At 49.2% G+C, this 20,563-nt stretch overlaps 1 protein-coding gene across 1 annotated transcript in view; it reads left to right on the top strand.

Annotated features, from left to right (window-relative positions):
• The first annotated feature begins 6,048 nt into the window (after positions 1-6,048).
• The window catches only part of GRIP2 (glutamate receptor interacting protein 2), a 105,451-nt gene continuing 90,936 nt past the window's right edge, over positions 6,049-20,563 (top strand). The window contains exon 1 of the mRNA XM_066244921.1: positions 6,049-6,131. Coding sequence (XP_066101018.1) covers positions 6,077-6,131 — 55 coding nt within the window. The 5' untranslated portion in view covers positions 6,049-6,076. The remainder of the gene's footprint in view (positions 6,132-20,563) is intronic.

Below are 20,563 nucleotides of genomic sequence, written 5' to 3'. Positions count from 1 at the left end.
CCTTTATCCTGAACAGCTGTGGCTGAATTGATATTTAGAGAATAGTTGTTTCCATGCAACTCAAATGCTGAACTGCCTGGGGCTCCCACCTGTGGTTCTGGCCCAGACACTAGATGCTGCTGTTTCTTGAGACTTGTTTGGAGGTTCTAGCTGGGGAGCGCAGCTACTCGTATACCCTTGACCGAAGAACGGTCCTCTCCTCTATCGGGGAAGGTCATCCTCTTTGACCGAGCACGCAGCTTCAGGAGGGACGCACATGGAGCAGTGAAGGAGGAAGGGGACACCTGCCTAGCCAGCCAGATCAGCTGAATCAACCCTGGAGATCAGTGGGGTGACAGATGTCGCAGTCAGATCGCCCTCACATCCGATGCTGCTGTTCCTAAAAGGGAGCCAGGGTACATTTCCTCCAATGCCCACCTACCTGGTGGTGGAGTGAGATGGGAGAAGTTGTTTTCTACCTTGGCTGGCTGGTGTGAGAATGAAGGTAAACTCATCAGAGAGCTTTCTTTCCACCCCGGTATGTGATGGCCCTGCTTTGCCATGGCTAGACCAGGCAGAGAGCTTCAGTCTTTAGGAAAGAGGACCAAGGGCCTCACAAGGGCCTCAGTTCTTTCTTTCTTTTTTCTCTTTTTTTTTTTTTTACAGAGACAGAGAGAGAGAGTCAGAGAAAGGGATAGATAGGGACAGACAGACAGGAATGAAGAGAGATGAGAAGCATCAATTATCAGTTTTTTGTTGCGACACCTTAGTTGTTCATTGATTGCTTTCTCTTATGTGCCTTGACTGTGGGCATTCAGCAGACCGAGTAACATCTTGCTCAATTAAGCCAGCGACCTTGGGTTCAAGCTGGTGAGCTTTGCTCAAACCAGATGAGCTCGCGCTCAAGCTGGTGACCTCAGGGTCTCGAACCTGGGTCCTCTGCATCCTAGTCCGACGCTCTATCCACTGCGCCACCGCCTGGTCAGGCCCCAGTTCTTTCTCTGCCTCCCATCACTGATTGACCTTGGATGAATGGCTGCCCTTCTCTCATCTGCATTTATTGATAGCTGCAGAATAAGGGAGTTGGACTGAGGCTCCTTCCAGCTCTAGACACCCGGAGTGCCTTCCATCAAATGCTCCAGGCCCCTTACCTCTTCTCATTACAGCTATGCTGCCAAGTTGGGGATTATGAGCCCCATTTCACAGATGGGTAAACAGAGACTTAGAGAGGTACAGTGATCTATGTGGGGTCACACAGCAAATAAGCTGTTTTCTGAGGATGTCAACTGTATAAAAGCAAGAATTCTGTCAAAGTGATCGATATACCCCTGCCCAAAGTACAGTACCTTGAACATAGTAGGGGCCCAACAAATGTCTATTGAGTGAAGGAATGAAATGGTAGGCCTGGAATCTGAACTTTGCTCTTTCCAATGCTCAATGACATTTCTAAGCCATCAAGTTGGAAATATTTGACTTATTATCCTGGAAGGGGAAGGATATATAAAAATGCAGACTACCAATTGTTTGGAAGCAGTGAGCAAGGAAGGAGTGAAGTAAAAGCTCATGTCGATGAGAAGTCTAGTCCCAGACTCAGTTTGAAAAGAGAAGCCAGATGTGAGGCTTGTACCAGAGCTCAACCAGCGCACAAAGCCCTTTTTGGAGTCTGCTGGAATCCTGTGTAATTGTAAAGCAATTGTTAGTGTGTGACTACATAGAAAATCCCCCCAGAAGGCTGGTTGGCTTGGGGGGTAGGGGGAAGGTAAGTACTTTCACATGGGGCTCTTCAATTTCTGTGGTCTCACACCTTTACTGGTAAAACAATTTTAAGCACATACCCCCCAAATGTGTATATACTTGTAAATTAAATTATATATACACTACTGTCAATTATTAAATATCAGTATATTAAATATCAGTAAAGCTGACTTTATTTTTTAGATAATGAAAAGAAAGATAAGCAGGAGTAGTTCCTTCCTGCCCCACAGTGGTTTCCTCAGTGGCCCCTGCCTCACCAGACCAGATTGTGCCTCCTGACCCTCTCCCTACCCACTAAGACTGACAGGTTCCTAGGGAGTTCAGTCAAAGTCAAAAAGGTTCTAGTGCATCCACCCCAAATACCTAGAGCCAAACTTGAACCCTTCTCCCCCAGAAAGTCCTGGCCAAGGAAACTGGAGGCCTGGGTGTGGCCCAGGTCCTGCCCCTGGGTAAGTAACCTTGACTGAGTTCTGTCTCTGCTTTAGCTCTTGATTCCTGCCTGTGGTGGGGCTCACAGTCCTCACCCCACCTTCCATACAGGGACCCTCTCCGAGGCCAATGGGTGAGGGGCCACCATGAACTAAGTGTGCTGGGTGGGCAGCTGGGCCTTTGAGGAGGGACAATGTCTTGGCTATAATCGAGAAAGCAGCAGGCCAGGCAGGCCTTTGGGTCAGCTGGTCCTGCTCCCCCCCACCCCCTGCAGCTAGCTCAGGGTGCCTCTCTGGTTGCTGTGGTATTAAAAAAAATTAGTAGCTAATACTTACATAGGCCCCAGTATAAGCCAAACACTAAATGCTTTACACATATTAACCCATTAATCCTCTGAACAACCTTATCAGAGAGATATGATGAGTATCACCATGCCCATTTTACTGATAAGAAAATTGGGGCATAGTTCAGAAAATCAACAGAAGCCATGCAGTTTGGAAGTGGGTTTGAGACTAGGTACCTGGTTCAGAATCTTCTGGGTCTTACACTGCTCTGCCACTCTACCTCCTATCACCATCCTCACTCACTGATTCACTTCTCCCCCTTATTGCTCCTTTTCTTTTTACTATTCCTCTGATCACATCCTCCTATTGCTTCTCCTATTGCATTTTCCCTTTGTCCTATTACACTGTAAGGTGACTCACCTGGTGCCATCCTTATTGCTATTTCTTTTATATTACTCCCCAAATAGTGCTCTTCTGTTGGCACCTTCTCCCTCTACTCTTTCTACCACATTTTAGTACTTCCTAATGCCACATTTATCATTCCTCCAAATAAGCTATTTCTTCTCTGACTTCCTCATCCTAATTACCTTTTCTCTTACTTCTCCAATTAATAGGACTTCCTCTATTAATTTCTCCTCTTTCTTCCTCAAATATTTTTTTCCCTTCTGTGGGTTTCAAAAATACTTGCAAGTTCTTTTGACATTCCTTCCATGAAAGGTGGAGTCTGTGCCACCTCCTTGGAATTTGGGAGGCTTGTGAGTGCTCAGAGGATAGCAAATAGTGGCATTTCGTGATTTCGGAGTCTCGGTCATGAAAGGGGATGCGGCTTCCACCTTAGCTCCATGTAAGCAGTTCCATTGACTTGAGGCCGCCATGCTGTGTGTGAGGAAGCGCAGATCACACAGAGAAGCATTGGTAAGCACTTGGGGTGAAAGTCTCAGCTGAGCCCAGCTTTTAAATCATTCCAACTCAGGCAACAGTGAGTGAAGAAGCCTCCAGGTGATTGATTCCAGGCCCTGGTCTTCCCCTCTTCCTGGTTGGGCCCAGCTATCATGAAGCTGAGACACTTCTCTGCCTTGCCTGTACTCCTGACCCATAGAATTTTTAACCATAATAAAATAGTTGTTTTATGTTATTTAAGTTTTGAGCAGCTATTGTGTAGCAATGGGTAGGTAACTGGAACTCTCCTCTCATGCACACTGTCCATTCTCCTTGGATCACTTCTCCTCCTCTCCTGCCACAGGAGAGGTAGTGGGCCTCTGCCCTGCCTGCCTGGCAGGCCTCCTCCACTGGGGCCTCCTCACCTCGATGTTGGTATCTTTGCCTCTCTCATCGGAGATCCCAGCCCCATCATCCTCTGAGCAGTGGGAATTCCTGGCTGTGGAGGCCATCAATCTGGGTGTAGTCAGGAGTGATTCACATTTCTGCTGCCGGGGGAGACTCGCTGCTTTGTTAGAGGCTTAAAGCCATTAAGACAAGTTCTGGAGTCAGCCCTCTGCAGACTCGGGTCTGCATCTTGATCTGCCCCTCCCTCATCCCAACCCCCCTGGGCCTGTACCCTACTTACTGAGGTGTTTAATAATTCAGGATATGAATATGGGTCTTGAATGTGATCCACCTGAGGATCTTAAAAGCATGAATAGGTGATAAGTGTATCAGATAGACTGTGTGGGCAGTGCTGTCTAGGGGTGCTTGGAGCTGGGCATATGAGTTCAGATGCCAGTTCTTCCGACTCTTGACTCTGTGACCTTGGGAAAGACACTTAACCTCTCTGAGCCCCAGTGTCCTCATTTTACATAAATGGGGCTATTTATAACAACCTTGAAGAAGTAGTGGGGATATAAGATCACATAAAAATCTTACCTTTCCCTTACAAAAGAGGTACTTCTGAAGGTCAAAGTTTAAGTGACTTCATTGGTAAGCTCAAGATGCCTGGGATTCCATCATTAAACTCCCTTTTGGAATACAAGCACCTGAGTCCAAGTTCACTGGACTCTTTTAGGACATTATGATGATCCCTAGTTTGCACGTGGGTAATCTGAGGCTCAGAGAGATTTGCCCAAGGACACACAGCTAAAATCTGACAAACCCAGGATATAAGCAGAAGCCACTTTCTTGCCTCCCAACACGCATAGAGGTGGAACGTGCTCTGTGCTCACCCTCGTGTTGGTATTTCACTCTGCTGTTGACTAGCAAGACCTGCTTTGTCTCTGAACTGGAGGACAGAGGGACGGTATCTAGGTAAACAGGTCAATTCGATTGGTGGGGCAGAGGAGACAGACTTTACTGAGGTAGGAATGCTTTTTGATATTGTAAAAATGTATTTAGTTAAAAACTGTAACTTATTTTTTGGATAGGTAATGCATTTTCAGAGTTCCAAATTTCAAGATGCACAAAAGGGGATTCAATGAAAAGCAAGTCTTTCCCACCTGCCTCCGGCCACATGATTTTCCTTCTGGAGGGAACCAGTGTTTCCACTGGAGGTAATTTCCCAGACGCCTGTGCAAATATGAATGCAGATCCTTCCTCCTTTTTTCTGCACACATTACAAACACTATTCATTTTGCTCTCTTCTAAGGAATGCCCCTCATTTTTCTAGCTGTGTAGTGCTCCTTTGTCTAAATTACACTTTCCCCTTTCCTCACTTCATTCCCACCCAGGAAGCAAATCCGACTTCTGAGGATAGGAGCCTATCCCCACCCCATCCCCACCCCCCAATCCCTACCTGGGCTTTTCTTCCTCAACCTCTGAGATCTGGTGAGCTCAATGGCTGCCAGGCAGAGGGAGGGGAATTGTGATTGGGTACAGGAGACAAAGCCTGCAGACAGACAGACAGACCTCCTCCCCACTGGCCTTCACCTTTGCTGTCCAAGGACAGGCCCACCCTCGTTGAGCCTCCTTGGCCTCCTCTGCAAGGTGCATCCCAAAGGCTTACCTCCTCTCCCAGGGCAGGCGTGAGGGCTCCTGCGGAGAGACCATTGCCTCTTGTAGGCCTGAGGCCAGGGGCACTCATTCATTCATTGGTTCACTAATTCATTTAGTCAGTTATTTACCTGCTTCTTCACCACTAATTTACTCATTAATCAATTCACTAACTCATTCATTCACTCATTCAATTATTCAATATCTCAACCATCCTTACACAGTTTATTCACTCATCACTTATTCACTCATTTATTCACGCACTGGCTGATTCACGCATTCATTGACTAAGTAGTGGTGATTGGCGTTAAGATAAGAGTTGGACAACTAGGATGGGGAAGATTGGCAATGGTGTGCGAGGGGTCTGTCGAAAGTTAGTGACGGGGGTCAGACGGCTCAGGCTCCTTCGGGTCCCTTTCAGCCTCCCTCTGCGCTCCCGCCCGGTCCGCCGCCCCGCCTCCCGCGCCCGAGAAAGTGCGCGCTCTCGGGGAGCGTCGCTGCTCAGCCTCTGGCTCGTGAGCCGAGCGGAGCGCCTAGCGGCCGCCCCCACACCCCCGACCCTCCGCGGCCGCCCATGCCCGCGGCGCCCGGGGCCCGCGGCCCTCCCCAGCGCGGCGCTGCGCCTCCGGGCCCAGCGGGGGCGGGGCCGGGGCCGGGGCCCGGGCCGGGCTGGCGAGACCCGGCCGGGCCGCAGGGCGGCCGCCGGAATGCGGGGCTGGCGGAGAAACCTCGCGCTCTGCCTGCAGCGGCTGCCGGACGAAGGTAGGACGCGGCGGCTGCCCAGGCCGGTGAGCACCGGCGCAGCGCTGGGCAGGGAGGGAGGACTCAGCGCTGGGCTGGCCAGGAGCGCACACGCAGGGGTCGCCGGGTGAGGGTCGCTGCGGGTGGCGAAGGGCAGGCGGCCGAATCCGAGGAGCGGGAGGGGAGCGCCCCTGAAGTCCACAGCCTGAAGGGGTCACCGCAGGACACACGGTGCGGAGCGCAGCCTAGCCCGCAGAAGCCTGCTTGGGGGTTCCACAGGGCGCACAGAAACGGGACCCAGGACTGGGCGACCCCCCAGAGGCTGAATTGCAGGCTCTGAACCCTCGAGGGCGCATGCTGGAGAAGCCTGCGAGTCCGGGTGCCGAAGCGGGCCCGGCGGCGCGGCGACCACGTGCCTCCTTGCTCTCCGCGAGTTTGCCGGGGGTCGGAATATGTGGGCGTTCATGGCTGGGGGCCTTTGGATCCCGGGGCGGCGGTCGCTGGGACTCAACTTTCCTTGACACGCCTGGAGTACCCCCGCGCCAACCCCAGATCTGCAGTTTCTCAAAGTTGCAAAGACGCTGGATGCAGGAGGAGGTTGAGGGTAGCGGATGGACTCGGCCGCACAGCCCCTGTTCCAGCCGGGCCCTGCCGCAGCGCTGCGGTGCAGTCCCCTCCGCCGGGGCCGTCTCCGGGGCTGCTCCAACCCGGTACCTGTTGTCAGAACCGGTTATAGCCTTGGGAGAAGGAAGAAGGACCGGCGCTCAGGTCCTACCACAGCCAAGGAAAGTTCGGGTTCTGTGCTAAGTGAGAATTGCCAGAACTGTGAGTCGGGGACAGAGTGCAGTAGGAATGACAGCTGCCCACCCTCTGCTCACTTAGGGGGGCATAATGGCGGACTTACAGGCCCCGCGTATGATGTGGATGCCTTGGTGTCTCACTCCTGCCTCTGTCTTAACCTTCACAGCCACCCCCTCAGGAGGGCGCTATTATTCTTTCCACTTTACAGGTGAGGATACTGAGCCTCAGAGAGAGGAAGCCTCTTGCCAAGGTCACACAGCCAGTAGGTGGTAAAGCTGCGATGTGACCAGCAAGGTTTTGGTGGTGTCCAGACCCCCACCTCCTTCCTCTCTCCCCACCCCAAATTGAGTCTGGCACAGTTCATGAGAAAGAATCTATTTCCAACTCAAACCAGAAGCTTCTGTGTGGGGTTTGGGGGTGGGGGTATTGAGAACTGGTCCCTGTCCCTCCTTGTCTTGACACCAGGGCTAAGCCAGGTATGTAACCTTTGCCCCCACCATGACCCTAGTGAGGGCCTGGAAGCAGAGGCTTCAGAGGGTCTTGCTTGGACCCTCATCAGGTCTTAGCTGGTGTGCCAAGCCCCTGGCAGGCCTATAGCTCTACCCAGCCCAAGGAGCACACTCCATTTCTCCTCTGATCTGAGTTGGTGCTGATAGCACAGCTTTGGGGCACAGAGGGTACCCAGGTTTCCTTTCCTGGGGCTAAGGGAGGAAGCAGATGGATAAGGCCACTAATAAGAAGGGGATCATGGAGGAGTGCCCCTTACTCAGTAGAACTGCCCCTACGTAGTGGAGTACATTAATAAGGAACCCTTGCAGAACCTTCTGCCCACCACCAACCTTCAGTCAGCTTCTCTACTTAATGGAACTACCCCAAGGAGTGTAGTAAATTAAGAAGGAAATCTTGCAGAGCCTTGTACTCACCATTAACGTTCAGTCTGAGCTTGGTTCTTCAGAAATCAGGGCAGCTGCTTGGCCACAAGCATGCTCTGTGATCTTGGACAAGTCATTTCCTCTGTCCTAGGCTCCCTTTCTGTATCTGTAAAGGGAGGACCTAATGCCTATCTTGCAGGATCTCTAGGGAGTTGCTCTTTTGCCACCAATCCTCCCTTGTGGTGGTGGTGTGTGTGTGTGTGTATGTGGCGTGGGCGAGGCATGTGGATGGTGTATGTCTGAGGTGTATGTGGAGGCACGTGGGTGATGCATTTGAGGTACATGTGGGTGTGCATGAGGCTTGCATGTGACATATATGAAGCATGTTGTCTTGTGATAGTGACAGTTATTTTGTCTGTTGCTGGCCACATATCTTGAGAGGCCACTTCTGCCTTCCTCAAGGCCAAGAGGTACTCAGCATTTGAGTTTTCTTTGGAAAATCTTACTTGAGATTGGTTGTTGAGCTCAGCACTAAATCAGAGGGTGGCTGGTACATCTACCCATGCCAGCAGGAAATTATTATTTTAAAAAGACAAATCCTGGCTTTCTCTGGGCCACAAGAAAATTGTTTCCTATGGGCTGGATCTCAGATTAGAGGTTCTGGGATGTGGCTACAGCTTGACAAGAGGCTCATGGTGGGAGGCCAGCCAAGCCCCAGAATGACAGAGATAAAGAAACAGGGCCATAAACCTGGCATCCTCAGAGAAGAGCTTTAGCCAGCAGGAGGAATGTTTTGAACAAGACCAGCTTATCTTCTTATTCTGTGGTGTAATTTAAGATTCTGGGGAAAGAAGAGTGGGCTTGAAGACTAGGTTCATGTCCTGGATTTAAGCCCCTCCTCTTGCCAGCTGTGTGACCTTGGGCATGCTAATTAATTCCTCTGAGCTTCAATTTTTTTCACCCATCAAGCAGGAAGTTTAGCCTTGTAGGGTGGTCTTGAAGAGTCAATGTTAACATATCCTAGCACAGGACCTGGCACATAGTAGGTGCTCAAGAAATACGAATCCTGCTCTTCCTTTCATGATCTTTACATCTGCTGTGACCAGATTTGGGGAAATAATCTGGTGCATTGATCAGTGGAGAGCAGGACTGAGGGTAGATTTCTGGGTTATGAGTGGCCAGCTTGAAGCTCTCCACTCCTAGGGTTTGGGGGATCCATGTTTGTCTCTATCATGTGGCTATTTTAATCTACCACCTGGCTTTGCTCAATGAGATAGACCAAAAACATGGTTATGTTCACCACACACTTACATAGCACATGTGTTGGGGTAACTCTGCATAGTTTTTAGAATCTAAAGTACTAGTCATGTCCCTTGAAGAAAGAGACACATGCAACCAGCCACTGGGATTGGGGAACTCTGTGATTCTAGCTTCATGATGCTTTTGAGATGTGTGTGTGTATTATGTGTGTGTGTGTGTGTGTATGAGAGAGGGAGAGAGAGACTTGTGTTCTAATGAAACTCCACCTTGACATTTGTGGTCCTATAATCAGCAGCACATTTCTTCAATTCACCACAGTAAGTGTTTCAAGAGGACCTCTCCCTCAGCCCCAAGGCACTTGCTGATCTCTGAGCAGGAAGTCAGTCCTCAGCTTTGAGTTGCCCCCAGTTCCTCAGATAACAAAAGTTCAAGGTGTTTAGTACTTGGGGAATGTAAAGTTGGAAGCAGCAGCAAATTTCTATCAAGGAGGTTGCTCAGAGGAAGAGGGCACTGTGACCCAGTTGAGGTCAGATTTCTATCAGCAGTCTTCCTGTGGTGTGGCCTGATTAATTTCCCTCCTTATGCCAGTCTTTTCTGCTCTCTAATGGACTCTTGGAATGTTAGCCAGGAGGGTTAATAGAAGTCATCATGTTCAACCCTCTTAGTAGAGAGATGGGGAAATACAGAAAAAGTGAAGAGTAAATGAGTTTTTAGTCATTCAACAAATACTTATCGGCCCCATTCTGGGGGTTGGGGATGTGGCCATGAACAAGACAAAGACCCTGCTGTAACAGAGTTTACATTCTGGGGGAGGGGGACAACAGAAACAAATAAATAGGAATATGATCATTTCAGAAACATCAGTGAAATAAAGACAAAAAAGGAACATAGGATAATATCATGGAGAGTCCCAGGGAGGTGACTTCTTTTGTTGGGTGGTCAGGGAAGGTCTCTCTGAAAAGGTGGCTTTTCAGCTGGGACTAAAGAACAAGAAGGCACAGCCATGCCAAGAGCAGAAGGAAGAGCCACGGAAGCAGAGGGAACAGCAAGTGATAAGAAAAGCCCTGGTCTGTAGGGGGTAGTGTGGAGAGGACCAGTTTGACCTGTTGGAGGAAGAGAAAGGAGTGAGGGAGAGAGAAAGTGATGAGCAATGAAGTTGGAGGAGCTAGATCTGCACATGGGGAGAGCTGTGGATTTTATTCTTATGGGAGCCATTGGAAGTCTTGATCAAGGACTTGGGTTGGCTCCGAAGATGAGCAAGGTTTTGATTGATGGAGATGGCAGTGGAGAGAGGCATGCCAGCCAGAAGCGGAGGTGGGAAAACTATAGGTGAGACTGCCAGACAGGCAGAAACCAAAGGCACTGAGCGCAGCCCTGGGGAGCTGTCCAGGGTTCTGACAGGTGCATCCAGTGTCTGCAATGATGGATCTTTAAGGAGCGGGGTGTGTGTGTGTGTGTGTGTGTGTGTGTGTGTGTGTGTGTGTTGGTGGTGGTGGTATCCCGCTAGCTGATGTGTCCCTGTGCTGGTTACCTAGGAGACAATGGGAAGACGATGGGGCAAGATCTGATTGGCTACTTATTCCCACTGCTCATGTCTCTGTCAGACCCGCAGGCAGAGGTTACAAATGGTCCATGCGAGCATGCCAAGTGCCAGAAGGGGAGCTGTGAGTGTTCGCTGCCCCGAGCCCTGTGTATATATATGTATGTGTGGTTGCCAATGCGTGTGTGCATGTCTTGAACAAAGCGGTGACATCTGGAGCTAATGCGCTTCCTGCTGTGAAACATCTGCTCATTGCCTTAATTCACGTAGTGGGGCCCAAATAAATTTAAGAAGAACCAGCCAGACTTGGGAAAGGATCTTTTGTTTGCTTTAAATAACTGCAGTGTCAATGGTGGAGCTGGTTTTAAACATCTCCCTTTACCTCCAAAAAAATGCAAATAAACCTTTGAGTGATGGAAGTTATGTCCTGTGATGTGGGCTTCGATGTTAGTATGAAGAATTTCTACCCCCGCTCTATCCCAGCCAAGAAGGATGGCATAAGACTGTAGATTTGGTTCCACCCCTCTTTTTTTTTTAAAAACAATAGTGTCTCTTTTTTTTCTACTTTGTGGGTAAAAGGACAAGGAATATATACTTTGATTTTGCTTAGAAAGGGATGGGAAAACAAACATAAAACACCATCGAAGTGTTTCCTTTGTTGACTTTCTAAAGCAGCAGATCAGTTATGTTTGGAAAACAACAAAAACACAACAGCAACAACCACACAGCTCCAGGGCTGTGGGAGATTTTGCGCCCACACTGTCTCTCTCCCACACCCAAGTCCCACTTTGCAGGGGTTGGCAGTTGACACCGCTGGTGAGGAAGGAAGGAGGATTTCCCTGCTCCCACTCTTGGCTTCTATTTTCTGGGCTTAAGTTTTGTTGTGTGTGTGTGTGTGTGTGTGTGTGTGTGTTTTGTGACAGAGACAGAGAGAGGGACAGATAGGGACAAACAGACAGGAAGGGAAAGAAATGAGAAACATCAATTCTTCATTGTGGCTCCTTAGTCTTCTTAGTTGTTCATTGATTGCTTTCTCATATGTGCCTTAACCAGGGGACTACAGCAGAGCGAGTGACCCCTTGCTCAAGCCAGTGACCTTGGGCTCAAGCCAGCGCCCATGGGGTTATGTCTATGATCCCATGCTCAAGCCAGCAACCCCATGCTCAAGCTGGTGAGCCCATGGTCAAGCTGGCAACCTTGGGGTTTTGAACCTGGATCCTCTGCATCCCAGTCTGATGCTCTGTCCACTGCACCACCATCTGGTCAGGATGGGCTTAAGTTTTAATGTGCCATGTTTAATAAACCTTCTCTGCTTCTTCTCATTCTAGTGAGGGTTTTCTCCCATTGGAAAAAAATCATACTGTGACATTTTACCATCTCCCCATTTCCTGTGTCTCCCTCATCTCTGGTCAGAGGTTATTATCTAAAACACATATCTGGGGGTGGTTTACCTGTTTACGCATTACCCATTGTGCTCCATTACTTACAGTAGGGGTCTTGCATTTAAATGCCAATAGGACAACTCAAGTTACCCAAAAGGTGAATGAAGGAGGCCAAGGGCCTTCGCACTGACTGTTCCTTCTGCTGGATTGATCTTCCATCTTACACAGGTTGGGGCAAAAGTAGGTTTATAGTTGTGAGTATGTGACACACAAAGTTTATTCTTGTATTATTATTTTTTTATTATGGTATCATTTTCCATATGAACAACTGTAAACCTGCTTTTGCCCTACCCTGTACGTATATGATTCACTCTCTTCCTTTAGATGTCTACAACTGTCTCCTCCTCAAAGAGGCCTTACCTGACCAACCTATCTAAAATAGAAACCCATAACTTTTTAGACCCATAACTTTCTTTTTCTTCCCAGCACTTTGCACTGCCTGACTTTATGTTAGGCACCTTGTGTCATGTTCACTGCCTTTCTCCCCCACTGGTAGGTAAATGCCATGAGGGTCACAACTGTGTCTATTTATTCTCCACTGTATTCCCAGTAACTAGCACATTACCTGACACATAGCAGTTTCTCAATAAACATTTGTGAATTAAGGGAGTAAAATGTGTCGTGAGAACAATGTTGAACCAGAAAGTAGGCTTTGTAGGAGCCCTGGCTCAGCCTGCCAGATCTTCTGATTTTTCTGGAGAAGCTATAAAATCCAGAGTTTTACATAATATCCCCAACTTTAAGTGTTAAACACCAATTCAAACAAAGATTCTGAGGGCCAAGCCACATTCCCTTTGGAGCTGGAGGCCTCTGGTGTCCCAGGTCCCTTGCAAGCTAGCTGCAGTACCCTCTCTTCCCTCCTTAATCATGCACAGAGCCTGTTCTGCGCTGCCTCTGAGCCTCGGCTCAGGCTGCCTCCCCTCCCTCAGCCTCTTCTTCACCCAGCACGTTCTTGCTTCTTCTAGTCCCTACCTAAGGCAGGCCAATAACTGTTATTTTGCAGCTAACAGTTATTTTTGTTGCCCCCTTCCCCCCAACATGGCAAAATTAGTCTCTCCCACCACACTTCAGTCCTGGTTCCGCTCCATTTGGAGTGTAACTGTGTTTGCTCATCTGTCTCATCCACTAGATTTGGTCTGAGTTCCTGGTGTGCAGGGGCACACATTGACCTTAAAACCTCTTCCTGGCTGTTGTGCAGTTGCCATCCCGTTCCATTCCCCAAACAAGCTCTATCCCAACGCTACACGGGGCTGGCTTCCGACCCAGCAGAGCTGCTCCCAAACTGTATGACCATGTGGGAATGACTGCCTTTCTGGGCTTCACATTTCTTCTCTGTAAAATGGGAGCATTAACAGCCCTCGCAGTTATCATGAGGATCCAGAGATGACAGGTAGGAGAGGACTTTGCCATTGGGGTGCATTCACAGACGCTGTCTGGCATAATGAGGACAGTGCTCAGTTACTCAGTGGTAGAACCAGGCCTTGCCTTGTGTGTTTAGCTTGCTCTGTGGCTGTGACCCCCTCAAGGCCATGCAGAGTAGCCACCAAACACAAATGCTGGTGGCCGGATAGGTGTCATAGAGAGTGTACGGGGCTGGAGGTGGAAATCTGGTCTCTTTCTTGATTGTGTGGGTGATGAGAATGTAACTTGTTTGATCCATTTAGGCCTCAGTTTCCACCTCAGGAAAATTAAAAATAATTCTTCCCCAAAAGGATGCTGTGTGGATGAAAGGAAATAAAATGGGAAAGAGTGATTTGAAATGTGCAGAGCGCTTTGCACCTGTGGAGGTGGAAGACCCCGAAGAAATGGGGAGGGGTTGATGCTGAAAAATAACATTGCAATAGGGACTTTGGTGATGAGAGTGTGTGAGGTTGACAATAACAATAGCAGCTAACAGTTATTAAGGGTCTAAGTGCTTTATATATGAACAATTTTAATTTTAACAGCCCTATGAGGTGGGTATTATTATTAAATCCATGTTTCAGATAAGGAAACTGAAGCAGAAAGGTTAAGTGATTTGTCCAAGAGAACACAGCAGGTAAGGAGCAGAGCTGAGATTTGAATCCAGGCAGTCTTGCTGCAGAGGATACCACATTTCCCCATGTATAAGATGCACCTTTTCCCGAAAAATTTGGGGTCTACACACTGGGTGCATCTTATATATTGGTTGTAGATTTTTTACTTGCATGTCCCGCTTTTTTGCGCTTGTTTTTGCACTCATTATTGCAGTGATTGTCCTCAGACACAGATGAGGACAAGCTAATGGATGGGAGTTTTGACAGTGATGAGGAGTTGTATGAATTTTATGATGAATAAAACTTGAGTTCAGTAACTTTATGTAATACATTTTTTCTTCAAATTCTGGGCCCCAAAATTAGGTGCGTCTTATACATGGGTGTGTCTTATATATAGGAAAATATGATATTTTAAACTACTGTAAAGCTGATGAAGGCTCAGGCTCCAGCATGGCTCTCTTCTGTGGGGACACAGAACAGGCCCATCCTGGGCAGAGAGAACAAGTAGTACTAAGGCAGAGCCAGGCCCACGTGGAGAGAGGGGTGACAGGGAGGTGGTCCCAGTGACTGGTGGGTACAGGCTTTCTCTTGGTCACAGCTGGACATATATGGGCTGGGCTCTCTGACAGGAAATAAGCTTCCTGTCATGAGGGTCATGGAAACAGAGCCCAGAGGAGCTTTCATTGAGGTTGTGTTCCAAAGGTCAGACTAGAATGTGGCTCTCCAGTAGGGACTTTTAGACAAACTTCGGGTGTCTTTGGGTTGTCACCACCACTGGAACGTAGCTGGCATCAAATGAGATGAGGTCACAGATGCAGTCTCTGGCACGTTCAGGACAGTCCTGCCCAAAGAACTCTATACCCCAAATGCCACCAGCATCCCTACTGAGAAACCTTGGGTGACATTGTCTTCCGGAGTGTTTGGGAGAGAGACTGTGTAGCTACCTGCAACTCACCCTGAGTCTAAGAAGGGAGGGTGACCTGTGGCCTTGTGAAGGATGGGTGGCATCGCAACATTGCTCTGTCTCCTCAAACCAGTGTTCAGGGTCATCTTGGAAGAACCACAGGAAGGCTGGACCCACATCATTTTGTACCGTTGGTCTGTGCCTGGTTCATGCCCACTGGTCAGAATCACGTAGGCTCAATCGATGTACGTGACATACAGTCTTAGTTGTCCTCATCTGATTTCTGGAGTTACTGAAGCCCAGAGCTTCAGGTCTGACATTCAGCATCCCACCAACTGTGGATACTAGGGCTTCTTCTATCCAGAAAGCTGGATTTAATGGAAAGATCCCAGCCTCTGACAGCATCTAAACCTGGGTTCACACTCTGGTTGGCTAACCTGGGGCAAGTCCTCTCCTCTCTGAGCCCAGTTCCTTCAATTGAGTGAGGGGGGCTAAGCTGTATTTGGAGGGGGCTTCCCAGGACTCCAATGGTCTTCATCCCTCTATCCTTCCTCTTCTCTTTCACTGCTGGAGAGAGACCTGGCCTCGGCACTCTAAACTTTGATGGAGCCTCCCAGTGGTGGCAATGGAGCCTCTGAGGCCTTGCTCTGCATTGGTCCTGTGTGTCCCCCTCAGCTGAGCTGTGGGCCTGAGCCTGGGAGCAGGCCAGACCAGTCCTCAGCGCGGAGCCGGCAGAGACCCTCCTTCACGGTGTGCTGCTGAACACATTTGAATACCAGTTTGTGTATTAAACATTAAAAAACAATTTTTCCCATTGACTTGATATATAGAGAGAAGCATCAACTCATTGTTCCACTTAGTTGTGCACTCACTGGTTGCTTCTTGAATGTGCCCTGACTAGGAATCGAACCTGTGACCTCAGCATGCTGGGACAATGCTCTATGCACTGAACAACCTAGCCAGGACTGCAAAACATTCTTATTTGTGTTATTTAAATAATCCATTCACCTACTATATACCAGACATGAGGATATGGTGCTGAAAAAGATCAGGAGCGCCCCGACCTCAGAGCACCCGGACATGGAGCTGAGGCCCTGTGGGCTGCTGCCTCTTGCTGTGCCTCCCAAACACCAGGAACTTGGATCACCCCCCTACTCTTCCTGATGGCTGGTCTGCCTCAGTTTACCCATTAGGGACTCACTCCTCTGTAGTCCTTAGCCTTGAATGGCTTCTCAGAATGCTTGCCTTGAGATGTAGCAATGGACAGATGTGGAGGGCCAAGTGACACTCAGCGTTTCCTGGCTGAAGAGTTTCACAGGTGCCTTTCACTGAGCCAGGGGATAGACAGGAGCAGGTTAGAGGGGGCCGAGTGTGGGGGGGAGGGCTGCCAGAAGGTCCTGGTCCTGGAGGCCCCTGGATGGACAGCTGTGGGAGCTAGGAGTGACCTGGGGTTGGCAGCCCAGTTGGGGAACCCCCATGGACAGTACCCTTCAAACAAGCATTTTCCAACCCAATGAGCAATGCTTCCCCTCTCCTGTCCAGTGAGGATAATATGTCCTAGAGTGAAAAATGAATTGTCTCAGGAAACTCTGCTGCCAGAGTCCCTGGAGGTTCAGATTTACTGCTCGCCTTATGTGCTGATGGAATTGGGCTTCAAGCTTTATGTCTGGGGGTTTACAGCAGCTGGCTCTGGGTGGGCAGGAGTTCTGGAGGGCAGATGTGGTAGGGGTAGCTGTATTTTATAGTGAGGCTGGTCCCAGGAGGGTGTAAATCACTGTGGCCTCCCACCTCCCAGGAGAGGCCACCTCGCTCAAGTGGGTGGGAAAGGATGGACTGCTACCTGGGCAGAGTATAGTAGTTCTAAGGGTACTGGCTGGAATCTTCCTTGCTTGGAGGGTAGAGGGCACCAGCATTGACTGAGCATCTACTAAGTGCTGGAGCCACACTGCTTGCAATAGAGGCCTGGATTCTACAATAACAGTGAGAGGCAAGGACAGTGAGCCCCATTTTACCTCCCAGGAGCCTGAGACTCCGAGGGAAGGGATCTGGCCCACTTCAGACCTAAGCTGGGACTGGTCTCTCAGCCCTCCTGTTGACCAGTTTCTTGCTTCTTCTGTTTTTCCAATTTTAAAAAATTTTAAAAATGTTTGTTGGGTTCTTAAACTATTTTAAATAATTAAACATTGCACTATCAGTTAAAAAAAAAAAAAAGACATTGCCGTGTCCTACTTTCTCCATATAGCACTAATATATACACATTTCCCTGGCCTCTTGCTGTTATTTAAAAAAAAAAAAAGTATTCCCTTAAATTACTTTCTCTCTAATTAAGCGTGTAATTATTGTTAAATGTAGACCCTTTTGGAAAGCCAGAGCAAGACCAAGAAGAAAATTAAAATTATCTTCTATCAACCCAACGTCCGGGAACACTCTTGGTACATTTCCTTCCAATCTTTTTCCACTATTTTTGTTGAAACCCTACTACATATGCTGATTTAGGTTTTGCTTTTATTTCACATAGATTTATGGGGCCAGCATTTCCCTGGCTTATTCTAGCTGTCGACTGCTTCATGGAGTGGCTGGACTGGGCACAGTGATTTCCCTGCCCCCACCCCTGCAGTTGGGTAACAGGGTTGTTTCTAGCATTTAGCTGTTATAACTAAGCTACAGTAAGACTCAGCTTTCCTGTGCTTGTGATCAGCCTGCAATGCAATTCTACATAGGCTTCTCCCCTGCAGATGTTATTTCTTAAACTTGTCATTTTTAGTGGCCACATAATCTCCTGGAGTGTTGCTATTCCTCATATTCTAGGCCATTTCTCCCTCTCTGTTTCCCATGAGGCCTCCCCACTCTCTCTCTGGAAAATCATCTTATTCCCCCAGCATCTTGGATTGAGGGAACCAACTTCCAGGGGGCAGGGAAGCCTGTGATCATCTTGCCTAAATCCCAGACATCTGCTGCCTCTCTCCTGCCTGTATCCTGACCTGGGCACTCAGACCTTGTGCGAGTTGGTTTTTTCCTTTCCCCTTTCATTCCAATTATTTAACTATGATCTACCATATGGCAGACACTGTTCTAAGTGCTAGGATATAGTAGTAAACTACACAGAATCTGTCTTTATGTAGCAAGGTACATAGGCTATAAACAGGTGGAAAAATAAGTAAGAATTCATAGGTGAAAAGTGCTGCTCAGGCCCTGGCCGGTTGGCTCAGCGGTAGAGCGTCGGCCTAGCGTGGGGAGGACCCGGGTTCGATTCCCGGCCAGGGCACACAGGAGAAGCGCCCATTTGCTTCTCCACCCCTCCGCCGCGCTTTCCTCTCTGTCTCTCTCTTCCCCTCCCGCAGCCAAGGCTCCATTGGAGCAAAGATGGCCCGGGCGCTGGGGATGGCTCTGTGGCCTCTGCCTCAGGCGCTAGAGTGGCTCTGGTCGCGCAACATGGCGACGCCCAGGATGGGCAGAGCATCGCCCCCTAGTGGGCAGAGCGTCGCCCCATGGTGGGCGTGCCAGGTGGATCCCGGTCTGGCGCATGCGGGAGTCTGTCTGACTGTCTCTCCCTGTTTCTAGCTTCAGAAAAATGAAAAAAAAAAAATGCTGCTCAAAGCCAAGGAAATAGGATGATATAAAAGGGGGTCATGAGGTAGTCAGGGAGGGCCTTCTGGAGGAGGTGACATTTGTCCTGAGACCAGCTAAGGGAAGATCTGGGAGAATAGCATTACAGTTGGAAAGAACAGCAGGGGCAAAGGCCCTGGGGCAAGAGTGGGTGTGTTATATTGGAGGAATGGAGGCAGATGTGGCTGCAGTGTCAGAAGGGAGCAGGAGAGTTAGAATGGTGTGAAGCCAGCAGGGCCCCTACCGGCCTAGAGAAGGAGTTTAGGTGTCTTCGAAGAGTCATAGGAAACCTTGGCAGTTCCAGGCACACAGTAGGGGCCCAGCTGAGCTACCAATCTGCTGTTATTGTTGTTCCCTCCTCGGGAAGGAAATCAGGAGACGAGTCTTGCTTGCTGCATGGAGTACATCAGGACTGCCGTCTGGCCTCCTTGAGGTCTGACCTGCCTCCTTCTGGCTGCAGCTCGCACCTATTCTCTCTCACAGTTGTCCTAGGACAAACTGAATCTTCATGTCACATTTCCTCTAACTCTCTTGGCCCCAGAATTGGGAGCCCAAGGGTCCTGTGTTTGCTCTGAGCTGTCCCTCTGTGTGAAACAGTTGATTCTGCTTCAGGGGCTATAGGGAAGCTGTGCTGGACCTAGTGGGGGCTCACAAACATCAGCTCCAAAGATACTAAATCAAACATTTTTTAAAAATAATATTTTATCTAGAAATCTCTATAATGTTTGTCTGAGAGGGTGTGTGAGTGCTGGGCAGCAACCCTGGTCCTGCAGGCATCCTGGAGGGAGGTAGCAGGTGGCCCTCAGGAAAAATCAAAAGCAATTACATTGGATTCTGCACTTAATTTAACGTAAAGGCCCTGCAGGGAGGCGAGGCAGTGAGGCAGTGCTTGCGGGCTGTGGGCAGATGTGATTTGGGGGAGATTTACTGTACTTCATAAAAGATTCAGATCCAGGCTGCACTTGCATGGGGCTGGGTTCAGTGCCTTGGGCTTTGTCCCCATGGCCCAGGAGGCAGATAGTCTAAGGCTCCTGATGGCTGTGATGGCTGTGTGACTCTGGGCAAGCCACAGCCCCTCTCTGGGCTTGTAGGACCATCAGGCATTGTGGGTTCTTCTCCTCCTCATGGTCCTTGGCCTCAGCCTGCCCCCTGCCTCCCACCAGACCTGCATTTTACAAACCTTTTCATACCTGTAAGCTCTTCTTCCTCCCAGCCTTCACCCTCCTGGCCCAGTTGTTTTTCCATTTTACATAGGAGAAAACTAAGACTCCCAGAGGCTCATTGATACGCTCAGAGTCACACAACAAGCTTGGAACAGGAGTAGGGAGCTCTTGCCCCTTTAAGGAGGGTGGGGCAAGGGGTTAGGAACCTCCATGGCCACTCAGGATTCAGATGGGTAGTGATTTGATTCTTTACACAGCCCCATGTGGATTCTGTTCTGTTGTGTTTTATTTTCACATTCAACAGAGAAGGGCCAGGGGAGTTAAGGGACCAGACTGAACCCCACAGCAACTAGTGCCAGAGCCAGAAATGTAATCACTTCCTGGTCTAGCCTTGCACCCCAGCACATTGCCAAGCCTTTGGGCCTCCTGTAGCTTGAACTTAGCTCCTCCACTCACCTGAGCAAGTGACCCGACCTCTTTGTGCCTCTATGTCTGCATCTATAAAGTGAGGATGACAGTATGCCCAGGCTTGCTAGGAGGAACAGCTGTTGGCAAATGGCCTAGAAAAGTATCTGATATCCTCTCAGAAAATATGTAATTCTAGGGCCACTCAAAACCCTGGAGAAAAAACTTACTAGAAAAGGAGACTCACCTGACCAGGCGGTGGTGTAGTGGATAGAGCATCGGACTGGGATGCCTAGGACCCAGGTTCGAGGCCCTAAGGTCACCAGTTTGAGCACGGGCTCATCAGGTTTGAGCAAAGCTCACCAGCTTGGACCCAAGGTCGCTGGCTCGAGCAAGGGTTTACTCGGTCTGCGGAAGGCCCGCGGTCAAAGCACATATGAGAAAG

Source organism: Saccopteryx bilineata, chromosome 10 (assembly GCF_036850765.1).
Source record: "Saccopteryx bilineata isolate mSacBil1 chromosome 10, mSacBil1_pri_phased_curated, whole genome shotgun sequence".
Classification (NCBI taxonomy): Eukaryota; Metazoa; Chordata; class Mammalia; order Chiroptera; family Emballonuridae; genus Saccopteryx; species Saccopteryx bilineata.
This window is presented reverse-complemented; position numbering and strand designations above follow the sequence as displayed.